Source organism: Pan troglodytes, chromosome 11 (genome assembly GCF_028858775.2).
Source record: "Pan troglodytes isolate AG18354 chromosome 11, NHGRI_mPanTro3-v2.0_pri, whole genome shotgun sequence".
NCBI classification, from domain to species: domain Eukaryota; kingdom Metazoa; phylum Chordata; class Mammalia; order Primates; family Hominidae; genus Pan; species Pan troglodytes.
Window position 1 is genome coordinate 4362151 of NC_072409.2, and position 14532 is coordinate 4376682.

The following is a 14532-nucleotide window of genomic DNA, read 5'->3' on the forward strand; positions in this document are numbered from 1 at the left end:
GGTCTCACTCTGTCACCCAGGCTGGAGTGCAATGGCATGATTTCGGCTCACTGCCGAAATCCTGGGTTCAAGCAATCCACCCATCACAGCCTCCCGAGCAGCTAGGATCACAGACATGTGCTGCCATGACTGGCTAATTTTTATATTTTTTTGTAAATAAAGTATCGATAGGACTAGACTTTGGCCTTTTAGGCCAACTTTTGGAGTTCACCGTTCATGAGATGTGATGCTGCAGTCAGTTCCGGGGTGAAGAGATGGGAAGAGGTCAACACTCTTGGACTCCTGTGGCTGTGGAGGACCCTGTCCAAGCTCAAGGGAAGACACTGTTTCCCGTTTCACAGCAGAGGCAGCCCCAGGGAGCTTTGGGCCAGGAGGCTACAAGGATGCGTGCATCTTCTAGAGAGGGCTCATGGAGTTGCTGAAGGGAGCTGTGGGCCAGCTCCTGTGTCCCCTCCTCCCAGGCCTGTCCGCAGGAATTGCCTGGGGAGGGAGGGTGGGCAAGCTGGAAGCAACCACAGCCCCCCAGGCAGGTGGGACCCTGTCTCCTCCTAGCCCGACCTTCGTAACAGCTGTGGGTGCTGCCCCAGGGGCACCTCAGAAACCCTGAGGGCCCACACCAAGGGGCAGCCCCATGGGCATCCATGTCTTCAGGGCAGCCTCTGTTCTGCCGCAGGACGTGTTTGAGATGAGGTTTGCCAAGATGCCAGATGAGCCCGTGGAGGCACCGGCGCTGCCTGCCCCCGCGGCCCCCATGGTGAGCAAGGGTGCTGAGAGCAGCCGTAGCAGTGAGGAGAGCTCTTCGGACTCGGGCAGCTCGGACTCGGAGGAGGAGCGGGCCACCAGGCTGGCGGAGCTGCAGGAGCAGGTGGGCACTGGCATGCTTGGGTGGGGTTCAGGGGCTGAGGCGGGATTGCTGGCACAGCAGCCCAAGGTCCGTCCCTTTGCATGGTTCCCTCCTCTGCCCTGTGTCCCTCAGCAGCCGCGGTAGTGCTTCCTCGTAAAGACACTCGGAGTGCCCTCCCCAGGTCTGGGGTGGTGCGAACCTAACCCACAGCACACATGGGTGGCTGTGGGGACACGTGGCTGGGATGTTTCTGGAGACCTGGTGGGCCTCAGGTGGGAGCTCAGGGGTCATGTGTGGTTATGTGTGCCTTGCTCTGCTCCAGAAAGGCCTGTGAGGCACTTGCAGAGGCCACAGTAGTGCCTGGGCTCCAAGCAGTCACTTGCAGTGGGGTGGGGTGCAGGCTCCAGGGTCCTGAGGGCCCTGCCGTGTAGCTGCCCAGCCCCAGTCCCGCTGCCAGGCTGTGCTTCCTCCCCCTTCTCTGCTTTCCTCATTTGCAGTATGGGACAAATGTCACCCACTCTGAGCTGTCTTGAGGTCAGATTGAGAAAGATGTGAATTGTTTCCCCAGACCTCTGGCAGCCAGCCAGATGCATGATTTCTGGGACCCCAGATTGGGAGAAAATAGAGCAGGGCTGTCGAGTCAGGAGGGGAACAGCATGAATCAGGGCTGCAAGGACAGCGATGGCCCTGCAGTCCCCAGAGTTGGGCTGGACATTTGATTTTGAAGTGGCAAGGACACACAGCAGGGAAGACGGCTGTGAGGTGGCAGCTCCTCCACCCGCCCGCTGTCTTCCTTGCACAGACCACCCAGAGGCAGGGACAGGCCGTGGCCTCACATGGGCAGTGCCTCTCAAGGGGCCTCTCCCATGGGGGTGGCTGCAGTGGGGAGGGCGAGGCGCTTGGCACACTGCCAGCTGCAGGGCGGCCCTGGATTAATGCTGGTTGCTGGCAGTGGATTGTTTTAACCCCGGAGTCCTGCGTGTTATCAAATGGCTTCCCAGAAATCACTGATGAAAATCTCCTTTGTGCGGGCATTTAAACTTCTAGAGAGTCCCTTCTTATCTGAACAATGGTAATAATAAAAATGTTAGCTGCCCACCTAATGTAGATGACAGGTTGATGGGTGCAGCAAACCACCGTGGCACGTGTATACCTATGTAACAAACCTGCACGTTCTGCACATGTATCCCCGAACTTAAAGTATAATAAATTTTTTTTAAAAAGTTAGCTGCCCTCACCGCGAGTCCCTGTTGTGCCACCCGCGCAGTGCTGAGCCTGTGGCCAGGCAGCTCTTCCCCACTGCAGGCGAAGAAGCCGAGGCGGAGAGGGCTCATGACTCACTGGGGGTCACGGGAGTGAGGGGCAGAGCAGGGCCCGAGTGCTCCTGGTTCACCTCCTCACCCAGCTGAGGCAGCTCCGAAATCGCCCCAAGCCCCCTCCAATCCCAGGGCGCCACGCAGCCCCAGTGGTGTGGGCCGTGCCCAGCACCTGCTCAGCCGCCCGCTCTTTTCCAGCTGAAGGCCGTGCACGAGCAGCTGGCCGCCCTGTCTCAGGCCCCAGTAAACAAACCAAAGAAGAAGAAGGAGAAGAAGGAGAAGGAGAAGAAGAAGAAGGACAAGGAGAAGGAGAAGGAGAAGCACAAAGTGAAGGCCGAGGAAGAGAAGAAGGCCAAGGTGGCTCTGCCTGCCAAGCAGGCTCAGCAGAAGAAGGCTCCTGCCAAGAAGGCCAACAGCACGACCACGGCCGGCAGGTGGGCTCCAGACCTGCTCGGGCTCCAAGAGCCCAGCGCTCAGCGCGCCATGGGGGCTCATGTAGCAGCAGTGCTGGGATTGGGGGCTTTGTGCCTTGGCCACCTGGAAACCAGGGTGATGGGGGCGGGGAGACAGAGGGCCTGATGAGACCTGTGCTGGGAAGTCCGGGGGCCCAGGTGATGCTGCTCAGTTGTCTGCGGGGCTGGCCTGGATTCTGGGCATTGAAGCGCTGGCACGGCCTGGTCTCCACGTCATGAAGCTTTTGGGATGTTTCTCTGGTCTGGGCCAAGGATCTTGACTAGGGGGAGTTGAACGCCCCGTTTTGGACTTGCCCATAGGCAGGGGGCAGGGATGGTGGAATCGTGCACAGCTGCATTCAGCCTCCTTCGGGAGCCCCTGCTGTGGCTGGGCACCACCCTGAGGAGCGTCTGCTAGGGACATGCAGGAGCCACAAAGCAGTGTGAGCTAGTAGGAAAGGAGCTCAGGCCCGGGATGGGAGCTCTCCTGGCCAGGTGGAAGGGAGGCTTCCCAAGCGGGAGGCAACAGCTGTGTGGGAGCAAGCTTGGCAGCAGAGGGCCAGGGAGGGAGTTCCAAGAACAGGGAACAGCGGGTACAAAGCCACAGAGGCCAGTAGGACGTGTTCCTTTTGGGAATGAGGGCAAAGTTGGCACCACTGAAAAAGAACAAGTTGGGAAAAAAGGTGAGTTGAGGCTGCTGAGATCAGCCGGCTTTGTTTGAGGTGTTCACGCTTCCTTTTCAAGCAAATGAAGGAGAGTTAGGATTTAAGCTCAACATGATCAGATCCTCGCCACTATGGAGAATAGCTTAGTGGAAATCAGGAATGGAAGAAAGGATACCCCTTTGGAGGTTATGGTGGTTGTGCAGGCAAAAGAAATTGGTGTGGCTCTGGAGATAGACTACTTTGGGAGGCGGCATGGCCAGGCCCTGGTGCTTGGAGGGAGGAGGGGAGGAGCATGGGGGTCCTGGGTTTGGGGTTAGACAGCTGGGTCAGCCATTAATGAAGACAGCGAGTGGAATGGTCGCGATAGGTCTTTCCTTCCCTTATTTTCTCCCTCCCTCCCTCTCTCCTTTTTGGAGGCAGATGCAGAAATCCATTTTTCTTATACAGGTTGAGTATCCTTTATCTAAAATAAGGATGTTTCCAAAATAAAAGGTGCTTCTGATTTTGGATTTTTTCAGATTTTGGAATATTTGCATTATACTCCCCATTGAGCATCTCAAATCTGAAGCATCTCAAAACTGAAGCATCTCAAATCTGAAAATCTGAAATCTCCAGTGAGCATTTCCTTTGAGCGTCACGTTAAGACTCAGACAGTTTCAGATTTTGGAGCATTTTGGATTTTTGGATTTGGGATACCCAGCTTGTACTATCTTTGTCTGTTTTTAGTGTCAGTATAATGCTGGCCTCAAAAATGAGTTGCAGCCTGGTGTGGTGGCTCCCACCTGTAATCCCAGCACTTTGGGAGGGCAAGGCAGGAGGATCACTTGAGCTCAGGAGTTAGAATCCTACTGTGTTGCCCATAGTGGTCTCAATCTCTTTACAAAAAAAAGTGTTGGTTGGGATATAATATTTGAGTGATTAGAGGCAATTAAAAAGTGATTTGAGGCCAGGTGCAGTGGCTCACACCTGTAATCCCAGAAATGTGGGCCAACATGGTGAAACCTCTCTCTACTAAGAACAGAAAAAATTGGCCGAGCTTGGTGACGGGCGCCTGTAATCCCAGCTACTCAGGAGGCTGAGACAGGAGAATCTCTTGAACCCGGGAGGCAGAGGTTGCAGTGAGCCGAGATCACACCACTGCACTCCAGCCTAGGCGACAGAGCAAGACTTGGCCTCAGAGAAAAAAAGAAAAAAAAGATTTGAAAGGTGTTGCCCCTCTTTTGTTTTCTGGAGTAAATGTATAGAATTGATATTAATACTTAAATGTTTGGTAGGATTCACTAGCAGAACCATCTGGGCCTGGAGTTTTGATTGTTGGAAGGTTTTTAATCATGAATTCAATTATTTTAATAGGTATAGGCTTATTAGATTATCAGTTTCTTCTTGAGTGAGTTTTAGAGGTTTATGCCTAAGGCGTTAATCCATTCCACTCAGATTGTCAAACTTATGGACATAAGTCTATTGGTTAGTATTTCTCTATTATCCTTTTATTGTCTGTAGGGCCTGTAGTGATGTGTCTTTTTCATTCCTGATATTGGTAATTTGTGTCTTTTTTTCTTGGTGAATCTGGATAGAGACATACCAATTTTATTGATCTTTCAAAGAAACATAATTAGATTTCATTGATGTTTTTAAAAAAATATTTTTACTTTTATTTATTTCTGATCTTTACTGTTTCCTTTGCTTAGTTTAGACTTGGCTTCTTTTTACTTTTTAAGGTAGAAGATTAGATTACTGACTTGAAACCTTTTTTTTTATTTTTTATTTTTTAAATTTTTTTGAGAAGCAGTCTGGCTGTGTTGCCTAGGCTGGAGTGCAGTGGCACGATCTCGGCTCACTGCAACCTCCGCCTCCAGGGTTCAAGTGATTCTCCTGCCTCAGCCTCCCTAGTAGCTGGTATTACAGGTGCCCGCCACCATGCCTGGCTCATTTTTGTATTTTTAGTAGAGACAGGGTTTTGCCATTTGGCCAGGCTAGTCTCGAACTCCTGACCTCAGATGATCCACCCACCTTGGCCTCCCAAAGTGCTGGGATTATAGGCGTGAGCCACCGCGCCTGGCCCTGCGTTGTCCTTTTTTCCTGAACATACTCCTTTTTCTGAAGTTGTCTGAGATTAATATGCCCACACCAGCTTTCTTTTGACTAGTGTTCGCATGGTATATTTTTTTCTCACTTTTTTCCTTTTAACCTACTTAGAACATTATATTTAAAGTGGCATTTGTGTAGACACTATGTAAGTGGGGTCTTGTTTTTTAATCCAACCTGAGCATCTCTTCCTTTTAGTTGGTGTGTTTAGACCATTTATATTTCTTTCTTTTTTTCTTTTTCTTTTTTTTTTATTTTGAGGCAGAGTCTCGATCTGTCGCCCAGGCTGGAGTGCAGGGACAAGATCTTGGCTCACTGCAGCCTCCACCTCCCTGGTTCAAGCGATTCTCCTGCCTCAGCCTCCCGCATAGCTGGGACTACAGGTGCCCGCCACCATGCCCGGCTAATTTTTTGTATTTTTAGTAGTAGAGACGAGGTTTCACCGTGTTAGCCAGGATGGTCTCGATCTACTGACCTCGTGATCCACCCGCCTCGGCCTCCCAAAGTGCTGGGATTACAGGCGTGAGCCACCATGCCTGGCCCTAGACCGTTTATATTTCACATAATTATTGATATAATTGGATTTTGGTCTATCATTTTATTATTTTCTTTTTCCTCCGTGTTTTTTGTTCCTTTGTTCCCCCTTTTTTGCCTTCTTTTGGATTACCTGAATACAGAGATCATTTCTTGACCTGTGGAGTTTGAGACGCCTATGGGGTGCAGAGAGGAAGTAACCTCTGTAATTGTTTCCTGGCCAAGGGCTGGAAACCCCGCAGCTGGGAGCGACTTTTCTAACCTTGGATTTTCTGCCTTGGGGCACCACTTTGGGAAGAAAGCTTGGTCCCAGAGAGCAGCCTGCTGTTGGGAGGAAGGGGTGTGTGCAGTGGGCTCCCACGGCAGGTAGACGGAGACTCAACACCACGTTGCTCTGTCTCCTGCCCCAGACAGCTGAAGAAAGGCGGCAAGCAGGCATCTGCCTCCTACGACTCGGAGGAAGAGGAGGAGGGCCTGCCCATGAGCTACGATGAAAAGCGCCAGCTTAGCCTGGACATCAACCGGCTGCCCGGGGAGAAGCTGGGCCGGGTAGTGCACATCATCCAATCTCGGGAGCCCTCTCTCAGGGACTCCAACCCCGACGAGATAGAAATTGACTTTGAGACTCTGAAACCCACCACTTTGCGGGAACTGGAGAGATATGTCAAGTCTTGTTTACAGAAAAAGCAAAGGAAACCGTTCTGTAAGTTGCCTGCGTGGAGCGTGGTGCTTGAAGTTCCTCTTCCCTCCTTGGCCTGCCCCTCCTGTCACTCCTCACGGACCCTGTGCAGCGAGCGTGGGCACAGGGCTGCCACGCTGTCTTGGCTCCTTCGTCCCACCACAGATGCCCTGAGGATATCTGTGCTCACCCAGGGCCAGTGGGCTTGGGGCTGAACCCAGGCCTGAGCCCCACCCAGCCAGAGCCCTCTTTCCCTGTTCTTGGGGACATGGGCAGCACTGCGTGCCTTGGCCTTAACGTTGTCCAGGGAATGCGCGACTCTGGGGCTGGGCTCCGGCCCCAAACCCCATTCATTCAGGGCCCAGTTGGGGTCCTCACTGCATGCCTTCCTGAGGCTCCCCTCCATTTGGGGCCTTGGCTGCAGGTGACCTCTCATGGTCCCTTGCAGGGCAGACCAGCTTGTCTTATAACAAGGACACCCTCCCTTTGACTGGGGTCACAAGTCCAGAAGCTTCACAGGACGGACCCTGGGGCACCGGCCCAGGCTTCCCTGAAGTCAGTGGCAGGAACGAGTCACTGCTGGGGTCTGCAGGTCTGGCAGAGTAGGAGGGAGGGCAGACCCGAGGCAGCCCTTGTGGCAGCCCCCATAGGCTGTCAAGTGAGTGCAGGGCTCACTTGAACTTGCATGTGGCCTCTCGGGTGTGCATGGGCCTCACTTGCTCCTTTTCCTGGATGGAATGTCTGTGTGGTCATGGTGCGTCTGACCCACGGTAAGTCACCGGGTCAACTTGGAGGGAGCGACTCAGGAGTGTCAGGCAGTGGAGACCGGGCCTCCTGCTCGGGCAGATGGAGAGCAGCGGCCCTGGTGAGGCAGGTCCATGAATTAGAGGCTCTGCCCTGCACATGAGGGACGTTGGCCAAACCACATCCTGTCCGTGCACCTGTTTGCACCATAGGAATGGCCTCTGCCACCTTAGGATCCAGGCTTTGCACACCCTGAGGGCTCAGCAGATGTGGGTGGTGGTGGGTCTGTCTCATCCCAGTCATTTCTGCCACTCGAAGCCCTGGTGACAGCTTTGCATCTGTCAGCTCCCAGACTCATGAAAGCTGGGCAGCTGGCATGGATGCCAGTGTGCAGGGCTGGGGCCTTGGCCACCTGGATGCAGCCCTGGCTCCTGCCCCATCGGTCTGCTCTGCAGTCTGAGTGCCCATTTGTTCCCCGACAGCAGCAAGCGGGAAGAAACAGGCAGCCAAGTCGAAAGAGGAGCTAGCTCAGGAAAAGAAGAAGGAGCTGGAAAAGCGTCTGCAGGATGTCAGCGGGCAGCTGAGCAGCAGCAAGAAGCCCGCCCGGAAAGGTACCGCTGGCGACCGCCGTGCCACCCATCTTTGGGGAGGTGGGGGGTGTCAGCAGTAGGGGTTTGAGCATCGAGCAGACCCACGTCTGAGTGTGGCTTACCTCCTGATGAGCTCCGTGTTCTTAGATGAGCTCTTGAGCTCCTGAAACCTCCATTTCCTTGTCTGTCACTGGGGGTCATACCCCAACCCTGCAGGGAGGTGTGCACATGTCAAGTGTGTGTGAACACAGCCCATTCCAGGGCACCACAGACAGAGGACCCCCCAGGAGAGGGCTCTTGTGGGGCTGGACCGGGCAGCCCAGCCAGTGAGCTGGGCTCACCGTGAACTTTCTGACTGTTCCCTGGCAGTGGCATCAGTTCCACGGCAGGCCGAGGTAGCAGAGGCGGGAGGCCCAGCCCCATGCCCTGCGCTTTGCCAGGTCCTTTGCTCAGGGGAGCCAGCATTTGAGCCCTTGCCTCCTTTTTCTGGACCCTGTTAGAGCACACATCTCTTTTCCTGGCTTCCAGGACACACATACGGGGGGGACAGTAGGGTCCTGTCTGGACTGGAGCATGTTCTAGCTGGGGGCCATGGCCTTGCGACATGGTTTGCCCAGTGTCGAGACAGGGCCCATGACCCTGCCCGCTGAAGGGGTCTGTCTCCTGTAGTCACTCTTTGGACGCCCCAGGCAGAGTAAGCGCTCCAGAAACGCCAGCAGCTGGTGTTCCTGTCACTGCTGGTGGCCATGTGACTGGTGGATGTTTTTGATGGGCAGCCTTTCTCGCATCCATCATTTCCTGTTAGTAGTCTGCGTTCATTTTTTTCCTGTCTCAAGTATATTCAGATAGTCTTGTTGACCTGATTAATTTCAATAAATACTTATTAAACCACTGGGTCAGGAAGTGGGTGGATCGTGGCACACAGTGTGATGGTGTCACGCTGGCATGGACGACATGCCGCCAAGTGGGTCAAGAAGCGGGTGTGCGAGCGCATCTCCCTGCCCATGTCTCCACAGAGAAGCCCGGCTCAGCACCCTCAGGGGGCCCGTCCAGGCTCAGCAGCAGCAGCTCCTCCGAGTCTGGGAGCAGCAGCTCCAGCGGGTCCAGCTCCGACAGCAGTGACTCAGAATGAACTGGCTTCGGACAGAACAGGACAGATGGATGTCGCACACGCCGAGACTCTGCCGTACCCCTCTGTGGTTCATATTACTACTTCTGTTCCATGGTGTGCAGGTCTGCTTCTTAATTCAGTGTTATGATATCTTCCAGTTTTTGCTTTCATAGGTCAGAGATCTATCTTGTGTGTGCGTTAGACTTGATGAGAAGGTGTGAACTCTGCAGAAAGTCTCTTCTTCATCACTGAATTCAGTCACTTGGAGATGACAACTTCAAATGCTAACCCGATGACCCCAGAAAACCGTGTGAGATTCGTACCGAAGAACCTAGTGGAATCCCTTTGCTTAGGCCCAACCTGGTCGATAGCTCGAGAAAGAATTTTTTCCAAGGAAATGTCTCGGACATGGGTACTGTATTTGAAAGCTGTTAGCTTTGTCAACACGCATTGTCCTTGTCATTTGGGCCCCGAGCTCTGACCCTGGTGTCTGACGCGGCCACCTCTTTCTGGAGGGCTGAGGACAGATGTGCCTGCTTGTGGAGACCAGGCTGGGCCTAAGCGGAGGGTCATCGCAGCCCCAGCCCGGAGCGTGGAGCCCTTGGGGGGTGGTCGGGTGGGATGTGCGTTCTCCGCTCGTGGTGATGTCAGGAGCTCCTCGGAGGGAACAGAGCGGCTGTGTATGCAGCCTGCAGGTTTCCATACACTGAAGCTTTTACCTCAACTTTAAAAAAAAAAAAAGAAGAAAAGATTAAAAAAAAAAAAAGGAGACTTTTTTTGTAAGGTTCGGCAATTTTCTACGGAAGTCCAGCCCGCTGTGAGTCCCCGCCTGGCTAGCGCTGCCCCTGCTGCTGCTGCTGCGCCGCCCTTGGGAACCACTTCCCGAGCTTATGTGTATATAAATAGTTATTTATTAACATCATTGGTCGTTTTTAAAAAAAAGAAAATAAGAAAAAACCGCAGAAGAAATGCATTCACACAATCGCAGAGATGCAGGCCTTGTCAGTGGTGTGCCGGGCCCGGGTCCTGTCTGGCGGCGGCCTGTCGTCTCCAGGTGCTAACTCCTGCCACCGCGCGGTGCTCACCCACGTCTGTTCGCGCGCTCGCCCCTGGGTTTGTTGGGTTTTTTGGTTTTTTTCTTTGTGGTTTTTTTTTTTTTTTTTTTTTGTATGAAACTTGGAGGCTTACAGGTATAGACAGCTTTCAGCTACAGCACATTCTAATTTTTTATTTTGTTTAGTTCTTTTGTATTCACTTCTGGTCTCTTTAAGACTGTTTTAAAAGAAATCAATTTAGGGAACCCCAGTTATATAATATAAACTTTGTAATCTGAGAGAAAAAATGTATAGTAAATCTAAGTCTTGATTTTTAACTTTCTATTGTAAAAAATAATAATATACAGAGTTTAATAGAAGGTGATGTTTTGGTTTTGTTTTCCCAGAGGCTGCCATATGGCCTTTGAGTACGGGGATGTCCCAAACTGGCCCACCAATGAGCATGGCGGCTCCGGCCAGGAATGCCAGAGTTAGCCTCCCAGGCTTGCGGGTGGACATGCCTGCTCCCTGCCAGCCTCCAGTGGCCTGGCCAGGCCCTCCCGAGCCTGTCTGCCCTCCCCAGGGGTGGAGGAGTCTCTGGGCCCCAGGAGGATTCCCTCCCGGAGACTCGCACGGTGCTCCCTGCTCACGCGTTGTCACAGTTAGTCCGGAAATGACTGAAACCAGGCATTCTCCCGGACCTCAGCGTGGGGGAGCCTCCAGGCAGACGCTGGGTAGGGAGCTGTGGTGTGGTCTGTCCTGTATGGTGGCCAGTGCTTTCTGCCAGCATTTCTGGATGGATATAGGGACTATCATTAGTATCCTAATACATGGTGATTTTAAAAAAACCATAAAATTGATTGAGAGTCCACTGACCCTTACAGATGTAGGTATACCCTTACTGGAGAGGGAACTCTGATGAGGAGATGCTGGTAAATTATCATTTTTTAAATTGCTGGTGAGTCTGACACTTGGTGAGTTTTCAGCCAGTTTGTTAAACTTTTAATTGTTTTGTTTATAATAAAAATATAAATGGATTTGAAAGTTTCCATTTTTTAAAGTTACCCTTGTTTTTCAAAGGTATTTTCTAAACAGATCTTTAATGGACTATTTAAACCGAATTTAAGGAATTCACACACGACAGTTGACAGGTCTTCACGCAGGCTGGTTGGTAACGTGCCGCCAGCACAGGGCTGGGTGATACGCACACCCTAAGCTGGGGGTGCCTGGGGCTGGGGGGCGCTCCTTGCAATGCCCCTCCAGCCACAGGGCGGTGAGGTGCTGCCTGTGTGAGCCGTCGGGGGAGCGGCCGGCTGTGGGGTCAGCGCAGCAGGAGCATCGTGGGGCCTTTCCTTCTCGGCTGGTTCTCTGTGACGGTGGCGTCGGCTCGCCTCTGCTCCTTTCATCTAGAAAGAAGCCACTGACCCTGACAGCCCACGGCGGGTACACTGAGCAGCTGCATTGGTGCTGTCACTTTTTTAAGGCTTTCTGTCCAGACTTCAACACTGGTTTCTTTTCAGAGTTTCGAAGGATTAATGACTTCCTCAGCGCCCTTGCTGGCGGGCTGAGGGTGACAGTCACGTCCGTTTCTTCTGTATTAGAAGGCTGCGGTGATTCAATTAGATTGTCCCACTGCTGAGACCTGTAGGGCAGCTTCTGACATGCTTTTTTCAAGGGGAGAGGAGCAGTGACAAGTCGTGTGTCGGAATTGGATTTGAGAACGCTCTGAATGACCCCTGGAGGCCGAGGGGGCAGGCTTCGGGCGTGAACTGAACTCCAGACCCCTCTTTGTGTTGGGCGGTGTCATCTTGCTTACAAACTGTAAGACACATTTTTTTGTGTGTTTGTTTTTGTTGTTGTTCTTTTGCAGCACTCACGCCTCTGACAGTCTTTTGGGAAAGAGTAACACCCACATACAGAATTTGTCACATCCAGAGTAGCACTGTTCCTTAATACTGGCATAATGCTTCCAGGAAGTTTTTCTTTTTTATATTTAAAATGTTACTTTTCTGTATGATGTGCATGCAAGTTTACCGTAACTTTTCTTAAACTTTTTAGTGCCGTTTCTAGTATATTCCTGTAAATGTCAGTTACTGAAAATGAGTCCAATGTAAGTAGTTTAGCTTGTTTATTGCAATGCTGGCCTCAACACAACAGAATAAAAATGGTAGAAAGTACTCTTTGATGTTTCTGGTAATCATGGACCCTTCTCCTGGGGCATTTGTTTTGTTTTCATAATAAAAAGCAAAAAAAAAAAAAAAAAGACTGTTTTTTTTTTTTTTTTTTGCATTTTCCTGTGCTTTTTGTGGGGGCTCCCAGCCTCTCTCCTGGAGCCTGGAAATGTCTGGAAGCACCTGGTCTGGAACAGCCTTCACTGGTCCACAGCAAGGGTGCTGAGCTCCCCACACTTGACATCCTGTAACTCTTGGCAAAAACACCCAGAGCATCCAAAAGGGGCCCCAAAAAACCATTTAAAGGCAGGATGCAGTGGCTCGTGCCTGTGATCACAGCACTTTGGGAGGCGCCGAGGCAGGAGGATGGCCTGAGGCCAGGAGTTTGAGGCTGCAGTAAGCCATGATTGCATCACTGCACTCCAGCCTGGACAACAGCTCTTAAAAAATAATAATAACCAAACCATTAAGTAGCTCTTGTCCTGAGCCCTGGCAGGATGAAGGGAGCATCATTTCTTGCCTCACTAGGAAGCCACAATCCCCTTTACTGACAGTTCATTGGTTCCCTGGAACAAGCTGCCCTCTTTGAGACAGCCAGGTTCTGTGCTCTTCTAGTCGACCTGGCCGCTTGTCCCCTCCCTCTGCACCTCAGTCTATCCTGAAGTGGCTTGTGATGCGCTCAGTCTAATGGAAATGCAAATAAAATCCCAAAAGCAGATTTTCATAGTGAGGTTTAACTGCCAGACTGCAGAGGCTGGTGTGCAGCGTGGCTCACCGAAGAATGACAGCTCTGGAACTAGGCCTGGAAGAGACATGCCAGGGGAGAAGGTTCTGGCTGGGCCCACGTCTAGGCCTGAGGACCTGTCCAGCCCGACCCCAGATGGGGTCAGGGGGCACGGTGTCACTCCTGGCCAGACTGTGACCCTTCTCATCCAGACCAGCCTCCTTGAGGACGGACATGGGGCCTTGTCCGCCCCAGGCAGATGGTGTCTTCCTGCAGCCTAAGCGGCTTAGTGCCAGCTCCTTGTGCGTGGCCCACACGCCCTGACCCCTGCAGAGACTGGCCCTTGAGCACACATCCTGCCAGCGTTGCAACGTGACCTCAGACCCCATTCTGCATGTCTGCGCTGCCTCCCATGCTTGGGGCCAACCCCGCCACAACCCGTCCTCGGGAGTCTGTGGTGCGGTGAGAAGGTGGCACACAGGCATTCCAGATTTGCCTCTGGAGTTTGCTTTCTTCCCAGGCAGGACTTAAACTGAAGAACTAAAAAGATGTAGACAAACCCTACCTAGCGGATGTGGAGTGCTTCCTTGGCGGGCCCGCCTTGCTGCGGGAGTGTCAGCCGGCGGGGCAGGTCCTCCAGCCCCATGCTCACTCCCTCTGCAGCTCCATGCGGCAATCCTGGAAGTCTGACTTCAAATCTCCCAGCTGCAGGCTGCAAACAAGCCCGGACTCTCGCAGAAGGGACTCGGGCTGTGCAGGAGGCTGCTGCCGACCAGGCCTCTGGCAGGACATTTGGGGAATGCACTTTGACCCAGCAGTTCCACTTCTAGGACGTTTGCGAATGAACTTGCACAGCTGCAAAGAGAAGCACGAACAGAGTACAGGCACATTCAGAACATGCTGTTTGCACAGATGACAACCTGGATGCTGTCACTGTGCCCGTCTGTGGGCTCACGGGAGAGGTGCGAGTCAGAGGTTAAAAGCATGAAGTGGGCCGGGTGCGGTGGCACACGCCTGTAATCCCAGTACTTTGGGAGGCCGAGGTGGGCAGATCACCTGAGATTGGGAGTTTGAGATCAGCCTGGCCAACATGCTGAAACCCTGTCTCTATTAAAAATACAAAAATTAGCCAGGTGTGGTGGCAGGCACCTGTAATTCCAGCTACTCAGGAGGCTGAGGCAGGAGAATCGCCTGAACCCAAGAGGCAGAGGTTGCAGTGAGCTGAGATTGTGCCATTGCACTCCAGCCTGGGCAACAGAGTGAGACTCTCTTAAAAAAAGAAGAAAAGCATTAAGTGAATGCCCAGTCTGTACAGTTGAGCAAGAAAGAAAATGGCGGATACAAGAGGCGTGGTGCAGGATGAGGCCGTCAGAATCACGTGACCGTGTGTGCACGCTGAGGAGCCCTGGGACGCATCCCCAGCTGCCGGCCGGGTTCTCCCCACGGAGAGCACTTGTGCTTTGCTTTATGCCTTTGTGTACTGCAGTCTTTAGCAATCAATTAGATATTACTGCTATAAAAAATGGGAAGCCAAGTAGGATATTACGAACAAGGATAAAAATAAGTGTGAGGAAGGGGAGGAG

The 14532-nt window shown here is 52.5% G+C and overlaps 1 protein-coding gene across 4 annotated transcripts in view; it reads left to right on the forward strand.

The window, feature by feature from the left end:
• The window catches only part of BRD3 (bromodomain containing 3), a 37991-nt gene extending 25760 nt beyond the window's left edge, over window positions 1–12231 (forward strand). For 2 of the 4 annotated variants that reach the window (XM_024345968.3, XM_054658487.2), the window contains exons 8-12: window positions 674–865; window positions 2359–2594; window positions 6307–6599; window positions 7805–7930; window positions 8926–9137. In XM_024345968.3, coding sequence (XP_024201736.1) covers window positions 674–865; window positions 2359–2594; window positions 6307–6599; window positions 7805–7930; window positions 8926–9041 — 963 coding nt within the window. In that variant the 3' untranslated portion in view covers window positions 9042–9137. Of the gene's footprint in view, window positions 1–673; window positions 866–2358; window positions 2595–6306; window positions 6600–7801; window positions 7931–8925 lie in introns of all 4 variants that reach the window. The other 2 variants (XM_024345967.2, XM_016962034.4) reach the window with 2 other exon arrangements.
• Window positions 12232–14532: the final 2301 nt, after the last annotated feature.